Source organism: Mustelus asterias, chromosome 5 (genome assembly GCF_964213995.1).
Source record: "Mustelus asterias chromosome 5, sMusAst1.hap1.1, whole genome shotgun sequence".
Lineage (NCBI taxonomy): Eukaryota > Metazoa > Chordata > Chondrichthyes > Carcharhiniformes > Triakidae > Mustelus > Mustelus asterias.
Window position 1 is genome coordinate 125353634 of NC_135805.1, and position 18125 is coordinate 125371758.

At 43.4% G+C, this 18125-nt stretch overlaps 1 protein-coding gene across 1 annotated transcript in view; it reads right to left on the reverse strand.

Annotated features, from left to right (window-relative positions):
* LOC144494018 (regulating synaptic membrane exocytosis protein 1-like) overlaps positions 1-15932 on the reverse strand; it is a gene marked incomplete at its 3' end in the record, with an annotated part of 567179 nt that extends 551247 nt beyond the window's left edge. The window contains exons 1-2 of the mRNA XM_078213592.1: positions 15916-15932; positions 15076-15289 (exon numbers count right to left, since the gene is read on the reverse strand). Coding sequence (XP_078069718.1) covers positions 15076-15289; positions 15916-15932 — 231 coding nt within the window. The remainder of the gene's footprint in view (positions 1-15075; positions 15290-15915) is intronic.
* Between the last annotated feature and the right edge of the window lie 2193 nt (positions 15933-18125).

Below are 18125 nucleotides of genomic sequence, written 5' to 3' on the forward strand. Positions count from 1 at the left end.
GGTTAGAAATGGGGAAGTTCACTGATGACTCCACAATGTTCAGCACCATTCGTGATTCCTCAGATACTGAAATAATCCGTGTCCAAATGCAGCAGTACCTGAACAATATCCAGGCTTGGGCTGACAAGTGACAAGTAACATTTGCACCACACAGTGCCAGGCAACAGTAATCACCAACAAGGGAGAATCTCAACATTGCCCTTTGACATTCGTTAGCATCGTTAAATCCCCCACGAACAACATTCTGGGGGTGGCCACTGATCAGAAACTGAACTGGACCAGCCAGGAATCCTGTGGCGAGTAAATCACCTCCTGATTCCCAAAGTCTGTCCACAGACAACAAGGCACAAGTCGGGAGTGTGATGGAATATTCTCCACGTGCCTGGATGAGTGCAGCTCCAATAACACTCAAGAAGCTCAACACCATACAAAACAAAGCAGCCCACTTGACTGGCACGCCTTTCACAAACATTCACTCCTTCCACCACTGACAAACAGCGGCAACAGTGTGTACCGTCTACAAGACTCACAGCAGGAACCGACTAAGGTTCCTTAGACAGCACATTTCAAACCCATGACCACTACCATCCAGTAGGACAAGTTCAGCAGATAGCTGGGAACACCAGTTCCCCTCCAAGACACTCATCATCCTGATTTGGAAATATATTGCCATTCCTTCACTGTCACTGCGTCAAAATCCTGGAATTCCCTCTCTACCGGCAGTCTGAATGTATCTACACCATATGGACTGCAGCGGTTCAAGAAGGCAGCTCACTACCACCTTCTCGAGGGCATTTGACAAGGGCAATAAATGCTGGTCTAGCCAGCCACAAACAGGCTGCATCCCTTGAATCAATTAAAAAAACATCTACTGTGCAGTAGAAGTTGAAGCTTGTATTTCAATGAGGAACAAAAGATGAGAACGGAATGACTGTTGCTATAAATACATTTTCCCAGCATTTTGAATTGGAGGAACGTCATATATTGTATAAAGATCAAAGCAAACAGAGGTGAAAGTGGTGTGAGAAATGTAGATAAAAGTAAGGTAGTTTGTGAATATCATGATTATTTGCAAGTGTTTATAGTGCTGATGCTAGAGTCCATTATCAAGAATTTCATAACTCAGCATTTGGGAAGCAGTGGTATAATCGGACAAAGTCAGCATGGGTTTACAGAGGGGAAATCATGCTTGACGAATCTATTGGAACTCTGAGGATGTAACTAGTAGAGTTACTTGAGGAGAACCAGTGAATGTGGCTTATTTAGACTTTCAGAAAGCTCTTGACAAGATCTTATCTAACAGACTAGCATGTAAAGTTAAAGCACATGGGATTGAGATGGATAGAACGCTGGTTTGCAGATAGAAAATGAAGAGTTGGAATAAATGGGTCCTTTTCTGATTGGCAGTCACAGAGTCATTGAGGTTTACAGCATGGATTCAGCCCAACTTGTCCATGCCGCCCAGTTTTTCCCATTAAGCCAGTATCAATTGCCCGCATTTGGCCCATATCCCTCTATACCCATCTTACCCATGTCACTATCTAAATGCTTTTTAAAAGACAAAATTGTACCCGCCTCTACTACTACCTCTGACAACTCATTCCAGACACTGACCATCCTCTGTGTAATGAATTGCCCCACTTTGTATCTCTCCCCTCTCACCTTAAACCTATGCCTTCTAGTTTAGACTCCCATACCGTTGGGAAAAGATGTTGACTATCTACCTTACCTACTCCCCTCATTATTTTACAGACCTTAATAAGATCACCCTGAAGCCTCCTACGCTCCAGGGAAAAAAGTCCCAGTCTATCTAGCATCTCAAACTATCAAGTCCCGGTAACATCCTAGCTAAACTTTATCTTTTCTGCACTCTTCCTGGTTTAATAATATCCTTTCTATAATAGGGTGACCAGAACTTACAAAGTATTCCAAGTGTGACCATACCAATGTCTTGTAGAATTTCAACAAGACATCCCAATTCTGGTGTTCAATGTTCTGACCAATGAAACCAAGCATGCCGAATGCCTTCTTCACCACCCTGTGCACCTGTGACTCCACTTTCAAAGAGCTATGAACTTGTACTCCGAGATCTCTTTGTTCTATAACTCTCCCCAATGCCAGTCCTGCCCTGGTTCCATCTACCAAAATGCATCACCTCACATTTATCTGAATAAACTCCATCTGCCATTAATCAGCCCATTGGCCCAATTGACCAAGCTCCTGTTGCAATCCTAGGTAACTTTCTTCACTGTCTACTGTGCCACCAATCCTGGGTGTCATCTGCAAACCTACTAACCATGCCTCCTAAATTCTCATCCAAATCATTCATGTAAATGACAAATAACAGTGGACCCAGCACCAATCCCTGAGGCACACCACTGGTCACAGGTCTCCAGTTTGAAAAACAACCCTCTACAACCACCCTCTGGCTTCTGTCATCATCCCGTGATATTTAACCTTATGCAAAAACCTACCTTGTGAAACGGACCTTGTCAAAATTCTTGCTAAAGTCCATGTAGACAAAGTCGACTGCACTGCCCTCATCTACCTTCTTGGTTACCCCTTCAAAAAACTCAATCAAATTCACGAGACATGATTTTCCACTCACAAAGCCATACTGATTGTCCCTCATCAGTCCTTGCCACTCTAATGCCTGTAAATCCTATTTCTCAGAATACCTTCCAACAACTGGCAGAGGGTCTGGCAGATGGAGTACTATCATTATCATGAAAGAGGTAGCGTTGGGCAAGTTAATGAGACTAAAGTTAGACAAGTCTCCTGGCCCTGATGGAATGCATCCCAGGGTACTAAAAGAGATGGCGGGAGAAATAACAAATGCACTAGTGGTAATTTACCAAAATTCGCTGGAGTCTGGGGTGGTTCCAGCAGATTGGAAAACAGCAAATGTGACACCACTGTTTAAAAAAGGAGGTAGACAAAAAGCGGGTAACTATAGGCCGCTTAACTTCTGTAGTGGGGAAAATGCTTGAATCTATCATCAAGGAAGAAATAGCGAGACATCTGGATATAAATCGTCCCATTGGTAAGACGCGGCATGTGTTCATGAAGGGCAGGTCATGTTTGACTAATTTGGTGGAATTCTTTGAGAACATTACATCTGCAGTGGACAGTGGGGAACCTGTGGATGTGGTGTATCTGGATTTCCAGAAGGCATTTGACAAGGTGCCGCACCAAAGACTGCTACATAAGATAAAGGTGCACAGTGTTACGGGTAATGTCTTAGCATGGATAGAGGATTGGTTAACTAACAGAAAGCAAAGAGTGGGGGTAAATGGGTGTTTTTCTGGTTGGCGATCAGTGATTAGTGGTGTGCCTCAGGGATCAGTGTTGGGACTGCAATTGTTTACAATTTACATAGATGATTTGGAGTTGGGGACCAAGTGTAGTGTGTCAAAATTCGTAGATGACACTAAGATGGGTGGAAGAGCAAAGTGTGCAGAGGATGCTGAAAGTCTGCAAAGGGATATAGATAGTCTAAGTGAGTGGGCGAGGGTCTGGCAGATGGAGTACAATGTTGGTAAATGTGAGGTCATCCATTTTGGTAGGAATAACAGCAAAATGGACGATTATTTAAATGGTAAAAAATTGCAGCATGCTGCTGTGCAGAGGGACCTGGGTGTCCTTGTGCAGGAATCTCAAGGAGTTGGTTTGCAGGTGCAGCAGGCAAATGGAATTTTGTCCTTCATTACGAGAGGGATGGAGTTTAAAAACAGTGAGGTTATGTTGCAGCTGTATAAGGTGCTGGTGAGGCCACACCTGGAGTACTGTGTACAGTTTTGGTCTCCTTACTTGAGAAAGGATATACTGGCTCTGGAGGGGGTGCAGAAGCGATTCACCAGGTTGATTCCAGAGTTGAGAAGGATGGCTTATGAGGAGAGACTGAGTAGACTGGGGCTGTACTCATTGGAATTCAGAAGAATGAGGGGAGATCTTCTAGAAACATATAAGATTATGAAGGGAATAGATAAGATAGAAGCAGGGAAGTTGTTTCCACTGGCGGGTGAAATTAGAACTAGGGGGCATGGCCTCAAAATAAGGGGAAGCTGATTCAGGACTGAGTTGAGGAGGAACTTCTTCACACAAAGGGTTGTGAATCTGTGGAATTCCCTGCCCAGTGAAGCAGTTGAGGCTACCTCATTGAATATTTTTAAGGCAAGGATAGTGGCCCGTCAAGTCTGCACCAACACGGGACAGTGGGGTTGTCCCGTGTTGGTGCAGACTTGACGGGCCAAATGGCCTCTCCTGCATTGTAAGATTCTATGATTTTATTTATGATCACAGAGTTTCAACAAGTATTTAAAGAATGAGTTGTTTGAAGCAGTAACAAGCAAGTTTGGCCAAGGGGAATCTGTAGAGAAGCACAATCAGGGTAAATGGATATTTTTCAGGTTGGCAAGATACAGCTGGGGAGTGCCACAGGGATCAGTGTTGGTTCCTCAACAATTTCTAATCTATATCAATGACTTGGATGAAGGGGTTCTTAATTCAGAGAAGGGGAATGTGCAACAAGACCTGGGTGTCCTCGAATACCAGTTACTAAAGGTAAGCATGCAGCATGTGGTAAAGAAGGAAAACGGCATGTCAGCCTTCATACTGAGAGGATTTGAGTACAGGAGCAAGAATGTCTTGCTGCAATTATGATGTGAAGATGCCTGCGTTGGACTGGGGTAAACACAGTCAGAGTTTTAACAACAGTTTTAACAACTTTAACCTGGTGTTGTTAAAACTCTTGCTGCAATTATACAGGGGCTTGGTGAGACCACACCTGAAATATTGTGTGTAGTTTTTGTCTTCTTATCTGAAGATGTTTTTCCTATAGAAGAAATGCAGCAAAGGTTTACTGAATTATTTTCTGAGATGGCGGGACTGATGCATGAGGAGAGAATGAGTTGGTCAGGATTATATTCACTGGAGTTCAGAAGAATGAGGGGGGATCTCACAGAAACCTTTAAAATTCTAACAGGATGAGACAGGGTAGATGCAGGAAGGATGTTTCTGATGTTACTTGGGAATGAGCTCAGCCAGGTCATCAAAGTTGCAGTGGGGGAATATATGGTGAACAGTGACAAAAATTGCGCAAGTTTTTGGATACTCATGGAAAAGGACAAGCGTTGTCCAAGGATTAGGGTGCTTAACTGGAGAAAGACTAACTACAGCCAGATTAAGAAGATTTGGGAGCTGGTGTTTGGGTGTGGCTGTTTGAGGATAAATCCACATCTGGCACGTGGGAGTCTTTTAAGGAGCAGTTGATCGGCGTTCAGGACAGGCATGTGCCTGTGAAAAAGGAAGGACAGGAACGGCAGGATGTCAGGAACCATGGATGACCAGAGTCAAAATGAAAAATGATGCATCCATAAGGTCTAGTCAACTAAAGACAGATAAAGCACTTGAAAGTGATAAGCACAGGGAAAGTAGAAAAGAACTTAAACAAGGAGTTAGGAGGGCAAAAAGGGTCACAAAATGTCCTTGGCAGGCAGAATTAAGGAGAATCCTAAGGCATACAGATAGAAGTCTCCAAGATTATGAGAGGCATGGACAGAGTGGATAGTCAGAAGCTTTTTCCCAGGGTGGAAGAGCCAATTACTAGGGGGTAAGGTGCGAGGGGCAAGGTTTAAAGGAGATGTACGAGGCAGATTTTTACACAGAGAGTAATGGGTGACTGGAACTCGTTGCCAGGGGAGGTAGTGGAAGTGGATACGGTAGTGACTTTTAAGGGGCGTCTTGACAAGTACATGAATAGGATGGGAATAGAGGGATATGGTCCCTGGAAGGGTAGCGGGTTTTAGTTCAGTCGGGTAGCACGGTCGGTGCAGGCTTGGTGGGCCGAAGGGCCTGTTCCTGTACTGTAATTTTCTTTGTTCTTTGTATATGTTAGGAACAAGAGGGCAGCGAGAGGAAGAGTTGGTCCACTCAAAGACAAAGGAGGGAAATTATGCGGAGGACCAAAGGAAGTCGGTGAGATCCTTAATGAGTACTTTCCATCGGTATTCACAAAGGACACATTGATTGATGGTGTCTCGGAGGGGTATGTAAACCCTCGAGAGCAAGTCACCATTACGAGGGAGGAAGTGTTTGGTGTATGAAAAAACATTAAGGTCAACAATGTTGGAAGAAAACGTAACTGGTCTGATTAGCAAGTTTGCGGATGATACTAAGATTGCTGGAGTTGCAGATAGTGATGAAGATTGTCAGAGAATCCAGCAGGATATAGATAGGCTGGAAAATTGGGTGGAGAAATGGTAGATGGAATTTAATCTGGATAAATGAAAGGTGATGCATTTTGGTAGATCCAATTCAGATGGGAGCTATAAAATAAATGGCAGAGCCATCAGGAGCACAGACACACAGAAAGATCTGCGAGTACAGACCCACAGATCCTTAAAAGTGGCAGCAAAGGTGGGAAAAAGTGGTGAAGAAAGCATATGGCATGCTTGCCTTCATCGGTCGGGGCATCGAGTATAAAAGTTGGCAAATCATATAAAATGCTAGTTAAGCCACATTTGTGTCCAATTCGAGTTGTCACACTACCAGAAGGATGTGGTGGCTTTGGAAGGAATGAAGAAAAGTTTACCAGGATGTTGCCTGGTGTGGAGGGTATTAGCTATGAGGAGAGACTGAATAAGCTGGGATTTTTCTCTCTGGAAAGACGGAGGCTGAAGATAGAAGTTTATAAAATTATGAGGGATAGAGATAAGGTGAACAGTTGGAAGCTTTTTCCCAGGGCAGAAATAACAATCACAAGGGGGAACAAGTTCAAGGTAAGAGGGAAAGGTTCAGTAGAGATGAGCAGGGGAAGTTGTTTTTTTTTTACACAGTGCGTGGTGGAGCCTTGGAATGCACTACCAAGTGAAATGGTTGAGGCAGATACGTTAGTGGCATTTGAGACTTACATGGATAGGCACATGAACAGACAAGGTTTAGAGGGATACAGGCAGTTGGTCTGGGTGGGCCGAAGGGCCTGTTCCTGTGCTGTACTATTCTTTGTTCTTTGGTGCGGTTGTCCAGAACCAGGGGTCATAGCATATGGGGTAAACTTGTTAAGACTGAGATGGGCATAAATTTCTTCACCCAGAGTGTGGACAGCCTGTGACAATAATTCTCTACCACAGAAAGCAGTTGAGGCCAAAACACTATGTTTTCAAGAAGGAGTAAGATATAACTCTTGGGATGAAACAGATCAAAGGATCTTGAGAAAAGGTCGGATCAGGTTACTGAGTTGGATGTCAGCCATGATTTTAATGAATGGTGGAGCAGGGTCAAAGGGCCAAATGGCCTACGAATGCTCCAATTTTTGATTTTTAGGCATGATAGCTAAGTTTGGCAATGACACCAAGATCGGTAGGAAATTAAGTTGTCGATTGGAGTTGATCTTATCTGTTGGAACAGATTCGAGGGGCCAAATAACCTACCCTTGCACTTGCGTTTAGTCGTGAATGGCAATGCAGATATTCTCGGAATTCCAACTGCTGATGGAGTTGGGGAATGGAGGATAATTTCCAGAAGATGCAGAAAGTCCAGGTGTTAACTGAATCGCAGCATTGGAGACTGCTGCACATAATGACACTTTGAAGGAGTGCACCACAGAGCAAAGGAGTAATAGACATGGAATTTTCCCAAGTTCGGTTGACTGAGGTGCCCTTTAAAACTGGCTGGCAGATCTCGATCCAGGATTCCTGGGCTTGCCAATTTTTGAGAGTGCCTTTTAATTATGTGCCCATACCTGGCTATCTCAACCTGACTAGCTCCATTGCAGAGACTGACACATCCTCATCCTTCACAATTTTACTGGAATCGGGCCAGCTTTTCAGTGGAGAGGGGGATAATGACAGGTCATTAAATGACCTGTCATTCATGACCTGTCATTCACCCTCTCTCCATTCGCATTGTCTGCACCTGTAAAGACTTCATTACCTGTAAAGACTCGCATTCCAACCATCATCTGGCAATTGCGTCTGTGTGTATATATGCCCTGTTTGTGAACCCAACTCTCCATTCACCTGATGAAGGAGCAGCACTCCGAAAGCTCATGCTACCAAACAAACTTGTTGGAATTTAACCTGGTGTTGTGAGACTTCTTACTGTGCCCACCCCAATCCAACGCTGGCATCTCCACATCATGTCCACTTGGAGTGGGAAGGCTTAATCAGGGATAGTTACCTAGGTTCCATCACAGAGAGGGTATATTTTTAAAAAATGACTGAACATTATTTTGGAGGTGACCAGGTGTGTACATGAGGAAAGTGTAGTTTATATGGATTTCAGCAAAGCCTTTGACAAGGTCGCACATGGGAGACTTGTAAAGAAGGTAAATGCACATGGGATACACAGTAATTTGGTAAAGTGGATTCAAAATTGGCTCAGCTGTAGGAGACAGAGGGCGATGACAGAAGGCGATGACAGAAGGCTACTTTTGTGATGGAAGCCAGTGTCAGTGGTGTACCACAAGGATCTGTGTTGGGTCCCCTATTATTCATCATTGATGTGAATGACACAGATAATGACTATGTGGGGGTAGGATTAGTAAGTTTGCAGATGACACAAAGATTGGCCAGGCAGTTAGCCATGAGGCTAATTGTCTTGGACTACAAAAAGATATAAGAACATAAGAACTAGGAGCAGGAGTAGGTTATCTGGCCTCTCAAACCTGCTCCGCCATTCAATAAGCTCTTTTCGTGGACTCAGCTCCACTTACCCGCCCACTCTCCATAGCGCTTAATTCCTTTATTGTTCAAAAATTTATCGATCCTTGCCTTAAAAACATTCAATGAGATAGCCTCAACTGCTTCACTGGGCAGGGAATTCCACAGATTCACAACCCTTTGTGTGAAGAAGTTTTTCCTCAACTCTGTCCTAAGTCTGCTCCTCCTTATTTTGAGGCCATGCCCCCTGGTTCTAATTTCACCTGCCAGTGGAAACAACTTCCCTGCTTCGATCTTATCTATTCCCTTCATAATCTTATCTGTTTCTATCAGATCTCCCCTCATTTTTCTGAATTTCAATGAGTATAGCCCACACAGTCTCTCCTCATAAGCCAATCTTCTCAACCCCGAAATCAAACTAGTGAATCTCCTCTGCACCCCCTCCAGAGCCAGTATATCCTTTCTCAAGTAAGGAGACCAAAACTGTACACAGTACTCCAGGTGTGGTCTCACCAGCACCTTATACAGCTGCAACATAATCTCGCTGTTTTTAAACTCCGTCCCTCTTGTAATGAAGGACAAAATTCCATTTGCCTTCTTAATTACCTGCTGCACCTGCAAACCAACTCCTTGTGATTCTTGCGCAAGGACACCCAGGTCCCTCTGCACAGCAGCATGCTGCAATATTTTACCATTTAAATAATAGTCCATTTTGCTGTTATTCCTATCAAAATGGATGACCTCACATTTAACAACATTGTACTCCATCTGCCAGACCCTTGCCCACTCACTTAGATTATCTATATCCCTTTGCAGACTTTGTGTCCTCTGCACACTTTGCTCTGCCACTCGTCTCAGTGTCATCTGCAAATTATGACACTCTACACTTGGTCCCTAACTCCAAATCATCTATGTAAATCGTAAACAATTGCGGTCCCAACACTGATCCCTGAAGCACACCACTAGCCACTGATCGCCAACCAGAAAAACACCCATTTACCCCCACTCTTTGCTTTCTGTTATTTAACCAATCCTCTATCCATGCTAATACGTTGCCCGTAACAGCGTGCACCTTTATGTTATGCAGCAGTCCTTTTTGCGGCACCTTGTCAAATGCCTTCTGGAAATCCAAATATACCGCATCCACCACATCCCTTTGTCCACTGCGCATGTAATGTTCTCAAAGAATTCCACCAAATTATTCAAACATGACCTGCCCTTCATGAATCCATGCTGCGTCTTACCAATGGGACAATTTATATCCAGATGTCTCGCTATTTCTTCCTTGATGATAGATTCAAGCATTTTCCCAACTACAGAAGTTAAGCGGCCTATAGTTACCCGCTTTTTGTCTCCCTCCTTTTTTAAACAGTGGCGTCATATTTGCTGTTTTCCAATCTGCGGGAACCACCCCAGAGTTCAGCGAAGTTTGGGAAATTACCACTCGTGCATTTGCTATTTCCCCCGCCATCTCTTTTAGTACCCTGGGATGCATTCCATCAGGACCAGGAGATTTGTCTACCTTTAGCCCCATTAGCTTGCCCAACACTACCTCTTTCATGATAATGATAGTTTCTAGTTCCCACCTGCCATAGCCTTCTTGTCATCATTTTTTGGCATGTTATTTGTGTCTTCCACTGTGAAGACCGACACAAAATACCTGTTCAATGCCTCAGCCATTTTCTCATTTCCAGTTATTACATCCCCCTTCTCATCTTCTAAAGGACCAATGTTTACTTTCGCCACTCTTTTTCGTTTAATATATTTGTAGAAACTTTTGCTGTCTGTTTTTATATTCTGAGCTAGTTTACTCTCATAATCCATCTTACTTTTCTTTATAGCTTTTTTCATGGCTTTCTGTTGACCTTTAAAGATTTCCCACTCCTCTAGTTTCCCACTAATCTTTGCCATTTTGTATGCATTTCCTTTCAATTTGATACCCTCCTTTATTTCCTTAGATATCCATGGCTGATTATCTCTTTTTCTACAGTCCTTCCTTATCACTGGTATATACTTTTGCTGAGCACTGTGAAAGATCGCTTTGAAAGTTCTCCACTGTTCCTCAATTGTCACACCATAAAGTTTTTGCTCCCAGTCTACCTTAGCCAACTCCTCCCTCATCCCTTTGTAGTCTCCTTTGTTTAAGCACAAGACACTGGTATTAGATTTTACCTTCTCACACTCCATCTGTATTTTAAATTCAACCATACTGTGATCGCTTCTTCCAAGAGGATCCCTAACTGTAAGATCATGAATTATTCCTGTCTCATTACACAGGACCAGATCTAGGATAGCTTGCTCCCTCATAGGTTCCATTACATACTGTTCAAGGAAGCTATCGCCGATACATTCTATGAACTCCTCCTCAAGGCTGCCTTGACTGACCTGGTTCGGCCAATTGACATGTAGATTAAAATCCCCCATAACAATTGCTGTATCAGTTTTCCATGCATCAGTTACTTCTTTGTTTATTTCTCGCCCCACCGTGATGTTATTATTTGGTGGCCTATAGACTACGCCTATCAGTGACTTTTTCTCCTTACTATTTTCAATTTCCACCCAAATGGATTCAACCTTTTTTTCCATAGAACCTATATCATCTCTCAGTACCGCCCTGATGTCATCCTTAAATATCAGAGCTACACCACCTCTCTTACCTTCCTCTCGGTCCCTCCGAACAGTCTGATACCCCGGGATATTTAACTCTCTGTAATGGCCACCAAATCATACTCGTTCGCAATGATTTGTGCCGTCAACTCATTTACCTTGTTTCGAATGCTGCGAGGATTCAGATAAAGTGCCTTTATGCTAGTTTTTGTACCTTCTTTTTGAGTGAGAACACCTCTATTAATAACATTTCCTGAGTTCTCCTTCCTTTTAACATTTTCCTGATTTTTGATCTTGTTGGAACCTTTTCCCCACATTTTGTCCTTGCTCCCTCCTTCTTGGAGTCCTTAAATAGGTTCTCATAGAGATGGAATGTCAAATGGGCAGATAAGTGGCAGATGGAATTTAACCCTGACAAGTGTGAGGTGATACACATTGGAAGGAGTAATTTGACAAGGAAGTATTCAATGAACGGCATCACACGAGGAAGTTCTGATGAACAAAAGGACCTTGGTGTGTTTGTCCACAGATCTCTGAAGGCCAAAGGGCATGTTAGTAGTGTGGGGAAAAGGCATATGGAACACTTGCCTTTATCAATGGAGGCATAGATTACAAAAGCAGGGAAGTCATGTTGGAGTTGGAAAGAACGTTAGTAAGGCCACAGTTGGAGGACTGTGTGCAGTTTTCATCGCCACAGAATAGGAAGGATGTGATTGCACTGGAGAAGGTGCAGAGGAGATTCACCAGGATGCTGCCTGGGATGGAACAACTGGGTTGTTTTTGTTGGAGCAGAGAAGACTGAGGGGTGATCTGATTCAGTGTACAAGATTATGAGAGGCATGGATAGAGTGGATAGAGAGCAGCTGTTCCCGTTAGTTGAAGGGTCAATCATGAGGGACAGAAGTTCAAGGTGAAATACAGGAGGTTCAGGGGAGATTTGAGGTAAAACATTTTTACCTAGCAGGTGATGATGGTCTGGAATGCGCTGCCTGGGAGAATGATAGAGGCGGGTTGCCTCACATCCTTTAAAAAGTATCTGGATGAGGACCTGGCATATCATCACATTCAAGGCTGTGGGCCAAGAGCTGGTAAATGGGATGAAGTGGGAGTTTAGGTGTTTCTTGCATGCCGGTGCAGACGCAATGGGCCAAAGGGACTCTTCTGTACTGTATGATTCTACGATTCATAGCAGGAAGATTATCGTGCATTAAAACAAAGAATGCAGAAAAGCGCAATATTGTGTTTGTGGAAGAAGTCAAGGAGTTCGCTATAAGGACAGTCCATACATTACTGGCAACTACTTATAAATTGAGGGAAATCAGAGAGACTGAAAAATCAGATGCGGAACATAAGCAGACCAAAGAAAATATAACTGGAAAAGAAAATATAACTGGAAAAGAAAATATAACTGGTTTGATTTGTAAGTTTGCAGACTTTGCAATACAAAGGTTGGTGGATTTTCTGATAGTGATGAGGACCATAAGAGGATACAGTAGGATATAGATCGGTTGGAGACTTGGGCTGAGAGATGGCAGATGGAGCTTAATACAGGAGTGTGTACAGTTTTGGTCTCCTTACTTGAGAAACGTTATACTGGCAATGGAGGGGGTGCAGAAGAGATTCACTAGGTTGATTCCGGAGTTGAGAGGGTTGGCTTCTGAGGAGAGACTGAGTAGACTGGGGCTATACTCATTGGAATTCAGAAGAATGAGGGGAGATCTTCTGGAAACATACAAGATTATGAAGGGAATAGATAAGATAGAAGCAGGGAAGTTGTTTCCACCCCTGGGGGTAAACTAGAACGAGGGGGCATAGCCTCAAAATAAGGGGAAGCAGATTTAGGACTGAGTTGAGGAGGAACTTCATCACACAAAGGATTGTGAATCTGTGGAATTCCCTGCCCAGTGAAGCAGTTGAGGCTACCTCATTGAATGTTTTTAGGCCAGGATAGATAAATTTTTGAACAATAAAGGAATTAAGGGTTATGGTGAGCGGGCGGGTAAGTGGAGCTGAGTCCACGAAAAGATAAGCCACGGTCTTATTGAATGGCGGAGCAGGCTTGAGGGGCCAGATGGCCTACTCCTGCTCCTAGTTCTTATGTTAATCCGGACAAATGTGAGGTAATGCATTTTGGAAGGTCTAATACAGATAGGAAATATACAGTAAATGGCAGAACCCTTAAGCGTATTGATAGGCAGAGGGATCTGGGTGTACAGGTACACAGATCACTGAAAGTGGCAACGCAGCTGGAGAAGGTAGTCAAGAAAGCATACGGCATGCTTGCTTTCATTGGCCAGGGTATTGAGTTTAAAAATTGGCAAGTCATGTTGCAGCTTTATAGAACCATAGTTAGGCCGCACTTAGAATATAGTGTTGAATTCTGGTTACCACACTACCAGAAGGATGTGGAGGCTTTGGAGAGGGTACAGAAAAAATTTACCAGGATGTTGCCTGGCATGGAAGGCATTAGCTATGAGAAGACGTTGGAGGAACTTGGTTTGTTCTCACTGGAATGACGGAGGTTGAGGGGCGACCTGATAGAAGACTACAAGATTATGAGGGGCATGGACAGAGTGGATAGTCAGAAGCTTTTTCCCAGGGTAGAATAATTAATTACTCGGGGGTTTAAGGTGCAAGGAGCAAGGTTTAAAGGAGATGTACGAGGCAAGTCTTTTTACATAGAGGGCGGTGGGTGCCTGGAACTCGTTGCCAGGGGAGGTAGTGGAAGCAGATACGATAGTGACTTTTAAGGGGCATCTTGACAAATACATGAATAGGATTGGAATAGAGGGATATGGTTCCCAGAAGGGTAGGGGGTTTTAGTTCAGTCGGGCAGCATGGTCGGTGCAGACTTGGAGGGCCGAAGGGCCTGTTCCTGTGCTGTAATTTTCTTTGTTCATATCTGAAAACATTAATGTTTGTCAGAGACTTGGAGGAATTGCAGTATAATGGAGTACGTTAGACTATAGACTAGAGCAGCACGGCGGCACAGTGGCTAGCACTGTTGCCTCACAGCGCCTAGCACTGTTGCCTCACAGCGCCAGGGACCGGGGTTCAATTCCGGCCTTGGGTCACTGTCTGAGCTGAGTTCGCAATTTCTCCCCGTGTCTGCGTGGGGATGTGCGGGGTAGATTGATTGGCCATGTTAAATTGACCCTAGTGTCAGGGGGATTAGCAGGGTAAAATGTGTGAGGTTACGGGAATAGGGCCTTGGTGGGATTGGGGTTGGTACAGACTCGGTGGGCCAAATGGCCTCCTTCTGTACTGTCGGGATTCTATGATTCTACATCCCATAAAGGTTAACTGTTATAGTCTGTGCTGTCATAGAAGGAAATTACATATACTCATGCGAACTGAGGGAGTCTAGCTGGATGGAAAGTCAGTGTAAGGGAGTGCTCTATTTCTGTAAATGTGTGACAATAATGTGGTTGCAGCTGACAGTTTTTGGCAGTTACTGAAAGTATTGCAACATAACACAACAATGCAGCCCTGATAAAATTTATTCACTGATGTATGGAGGGCACCAAACAATACATTTATGAACGTAGTATGGATATTATTTCCTAGACTTGCTAATATTAGAAAATGTTAGGTGGGATTATAAGACAAGGAAACAAACATATTTGCTTGCATAACAAATGGAGAAAAATATACTCCATTAAGTTGGACTATGTTCAATTGAAGAAATAGGTCTTTACCTTGCTAACTAACAAAGGACTTATCCAAAATAATGAAGGAATGATAATGCAGTCAACCAAGCAAGGACAAGTGATCAGAGCCTCAATCGCACTTTGCTGAGTGTACTCACGTTATTTGAGCGAAGAATAACCCGACCCCCACAACGGGCACAGAATTTGGTCTGGCAGTAAGAGCAGATATGGCCACAGCCATCAGCAAACTTGGTTTTGAGGCAGATTCCACAGGTTGGAGCATCATCCTTGTGCTCCCCTTGGTAACGACGTGCTTCGCCACCTATTTTTCGTATCTGTTCCTTGTAGCTCTCAAATTGTTGGTGTAAACGCCTGCAGGAAAGGTGAGGAAAACAGAATCAGCCCTTTGATATCAGTCCCATGCTTGTAGGAGAGCCACACGCTTAACCCACTATATCCCAAGAAGGTGTTCTGGTCCTATTGCCTGCCTTTTCCCAAGAGGAGAATCTAGTGCTGAATATCGACAGAAATATCACCCAATAATTGTGTGAAATATTTACCAAGGACCACCTCTTTGTAAAAAATAACTCGTAAATGTTCCTAATGTTTTGCTACATATCTGCAGCCTTTGTCTCTCATTGGATGAGATTCAGAATTGGCTTGACCATCAAAGACAGAGGGTAGCGATGGAAGGGTGTGTTTCTGAATGGAGGTCTGTAACTAGTGGTGTTCCCCAGGGATCAGTGCTGGGACTTCTGCTGTTTGTAATATATATATATAAATGACTTGGAAGAAAACGTAACTGGTCTGATTAGCAAGTTTACGGATGATATTAAGTTTGCTGGAGTTGCAGAGAGTGATGAAGATTGTCAGAGCATAGAGATATAGATAGGCTGGAAAATTGGGCGGAGAAATGGCAGATGGAATTTAATCCGGACAAATGCGAGGTGATGCATTTTGGCAGATCCAATTCAGGTGGGAGCTATAAAATAAATGGCAGAACCATCAGGAGCATAATCACACAGAGAGATCCGGGATTACAGGTCCCACAGATCCGTAAACGTGGTAGCAGAGGTGGAAAAGGTGGTTAAAAAAAAGCATATGGTGTGCTTGCCTTCATTGGATGAGGCATCAAATTATGTGACAGTTATATAAAACGCTTGTTAGGTCACATTTGGAATACTGTGTCCAATTCTGGTCACTACACTACCAGAAGGCTTTGGAGAGAGTACAGAAAGGGTTCACCAGGATATTGCCTGGTATGGAGGCTATTAGTTCTGAGGAGAGATTGAATAAACTGGGATTGTTCTCCCTGGGAAGACGGAGGCTGAGGGGCGACCTGATTAAGAAGTTTCTAAAATTATGAGGGGTATAGATAGGGTGAACAATTGGAAGCTTTTTCCCAGGGCAGAAATGACAATTACAAGAGGGCACAAGGGGACAGAGGTTCACTGGAGATGTGCGAGGGAAGTTTTTCTACACAAAGGATGGCAGTGGCCTGGAACGCATTGCCAAGTGAGGTGGTTAAGGCAGATACGTTAACGACATTTAAGACTTATCTGGATAGACACATGAACAGATGGGGAATAGAGGGATACAATCAGTTGGTCTAGATAAGACAACGTGATTGGCAGAGGCTTGGAGGGCCGAAGGGCCTGTTCCTGTGCTGTTCTTTGTTCTCATTTGCTTTATGTTCAGCTTGCTATGAAGATGAAGATCACCTGGAAATAGTGAGGGTTTCCAGAGTTTTTCAATCTGTAAATATGTAGTTAACAGTATCTCTTGTCACTTGAATAGAAAGAAAAACATAAATCTTCGAAATTTGTAATTTAAGTCAATTGTGAAAAGGTTTAACTTATTACTTAGCATCTGCAATGATCACTGTGGAGATTGATATATTTTAATAAGAATTTTCAATTTCTAGTTATTAGTGAAAAGAATGATGCAGCAAGATTTAGGTTTTCAGACATTTACTGCCACAAAAGACTAAAAGCTCTATTAATACTAGCTTTATCGGCAAACTTTACTTTGAACCAGAGGACATATTACCCCCATTTTATTTCAGCACAAGCAAAGACCAAACTTCACAAGTACATATTACACTGTCCTTTAAGGAGACATTCAGTGTTCCTGAATGTCTACACCAGACTTGTCCCACTTGGGGCAAAAATGAATGCACATTTTCACACTCAAGGAGCCGATGAGCAAATTTCAGTAAATAAAACCGGTTCAGACCAGTATTCTTATTTCCCTGTTTTACTGTTTATTTTCCCTTCGAGATTAAATATTTATCATTCGCACATCTGGCTCTTGCTGCCCAGAAAGTGTTCACCCTCCTTTCCTTTTATATATTTTGTTCCTTTGCAATGTTCTGGAAAATGATTTTCTAAGATGATTAGAGGTTTAGATAGGGTGGATAGTGATAGCCTTTTTCCTCTGATGGAGAAATCCAGCACGAGGGGGCATGGCTTTAAATTGAGGGGGGGTAGTTATAGAACCGATGTCAGGGGTAGGTTCTTTACCCAGAGGGTGGTGAGGGATTGGAATGCCCTGCCAGCATCAGTAGTAAATGCGCCTAGTTTGGGGGCGTTTAAGAGATCCGTAGATAGGTTCATGGACGAAAAGAAATTGGTTTAGGTTGGAGGGTCACAGTTTTTTTTTAACTGGTCGGTGCAACATCGTGGGCCGAAGGGCCTGTTCTGCGCTGTAATGTTCTATGTTCTATGTTCTATTTTACTTATTTAGGCAAAATAAAAATTTACATTTTTCTCTTATGAACATATTGCAGTGAGAAAAGCCAAGTTAAGTCAATATTTTTGATTTTCATAGAATCCCTGCAGTACAGGAGGCCGCCATTCAGCCCATTGTGCCTGCGGCAACAACGATCCCACCCTTCCTGCGTAATCCAACATATTTACCCTGCTAATTCCAGCAAAACTAGGGTCAATTTAGCATGGCCAATCAACCTAACCCGCACATCTTTGGACTGTGGGAGGAAACCGGAGCACCCGGAGAAAACCCAAGCAGACATAGAACATAGAAAAAATACAGCACAAACAGGCCCTTCAGCCCACAAGTTGCGCCGGTCATGTCCCTACCTACCTAGGCTTATATGTAGGCTTACCTATAACCCTCAATCCTATTAAGTTCCATGTACTCATCCAGAAGTCTCTTAAAAGGCCCTATCGAGTTTGCCTCCACCACCACT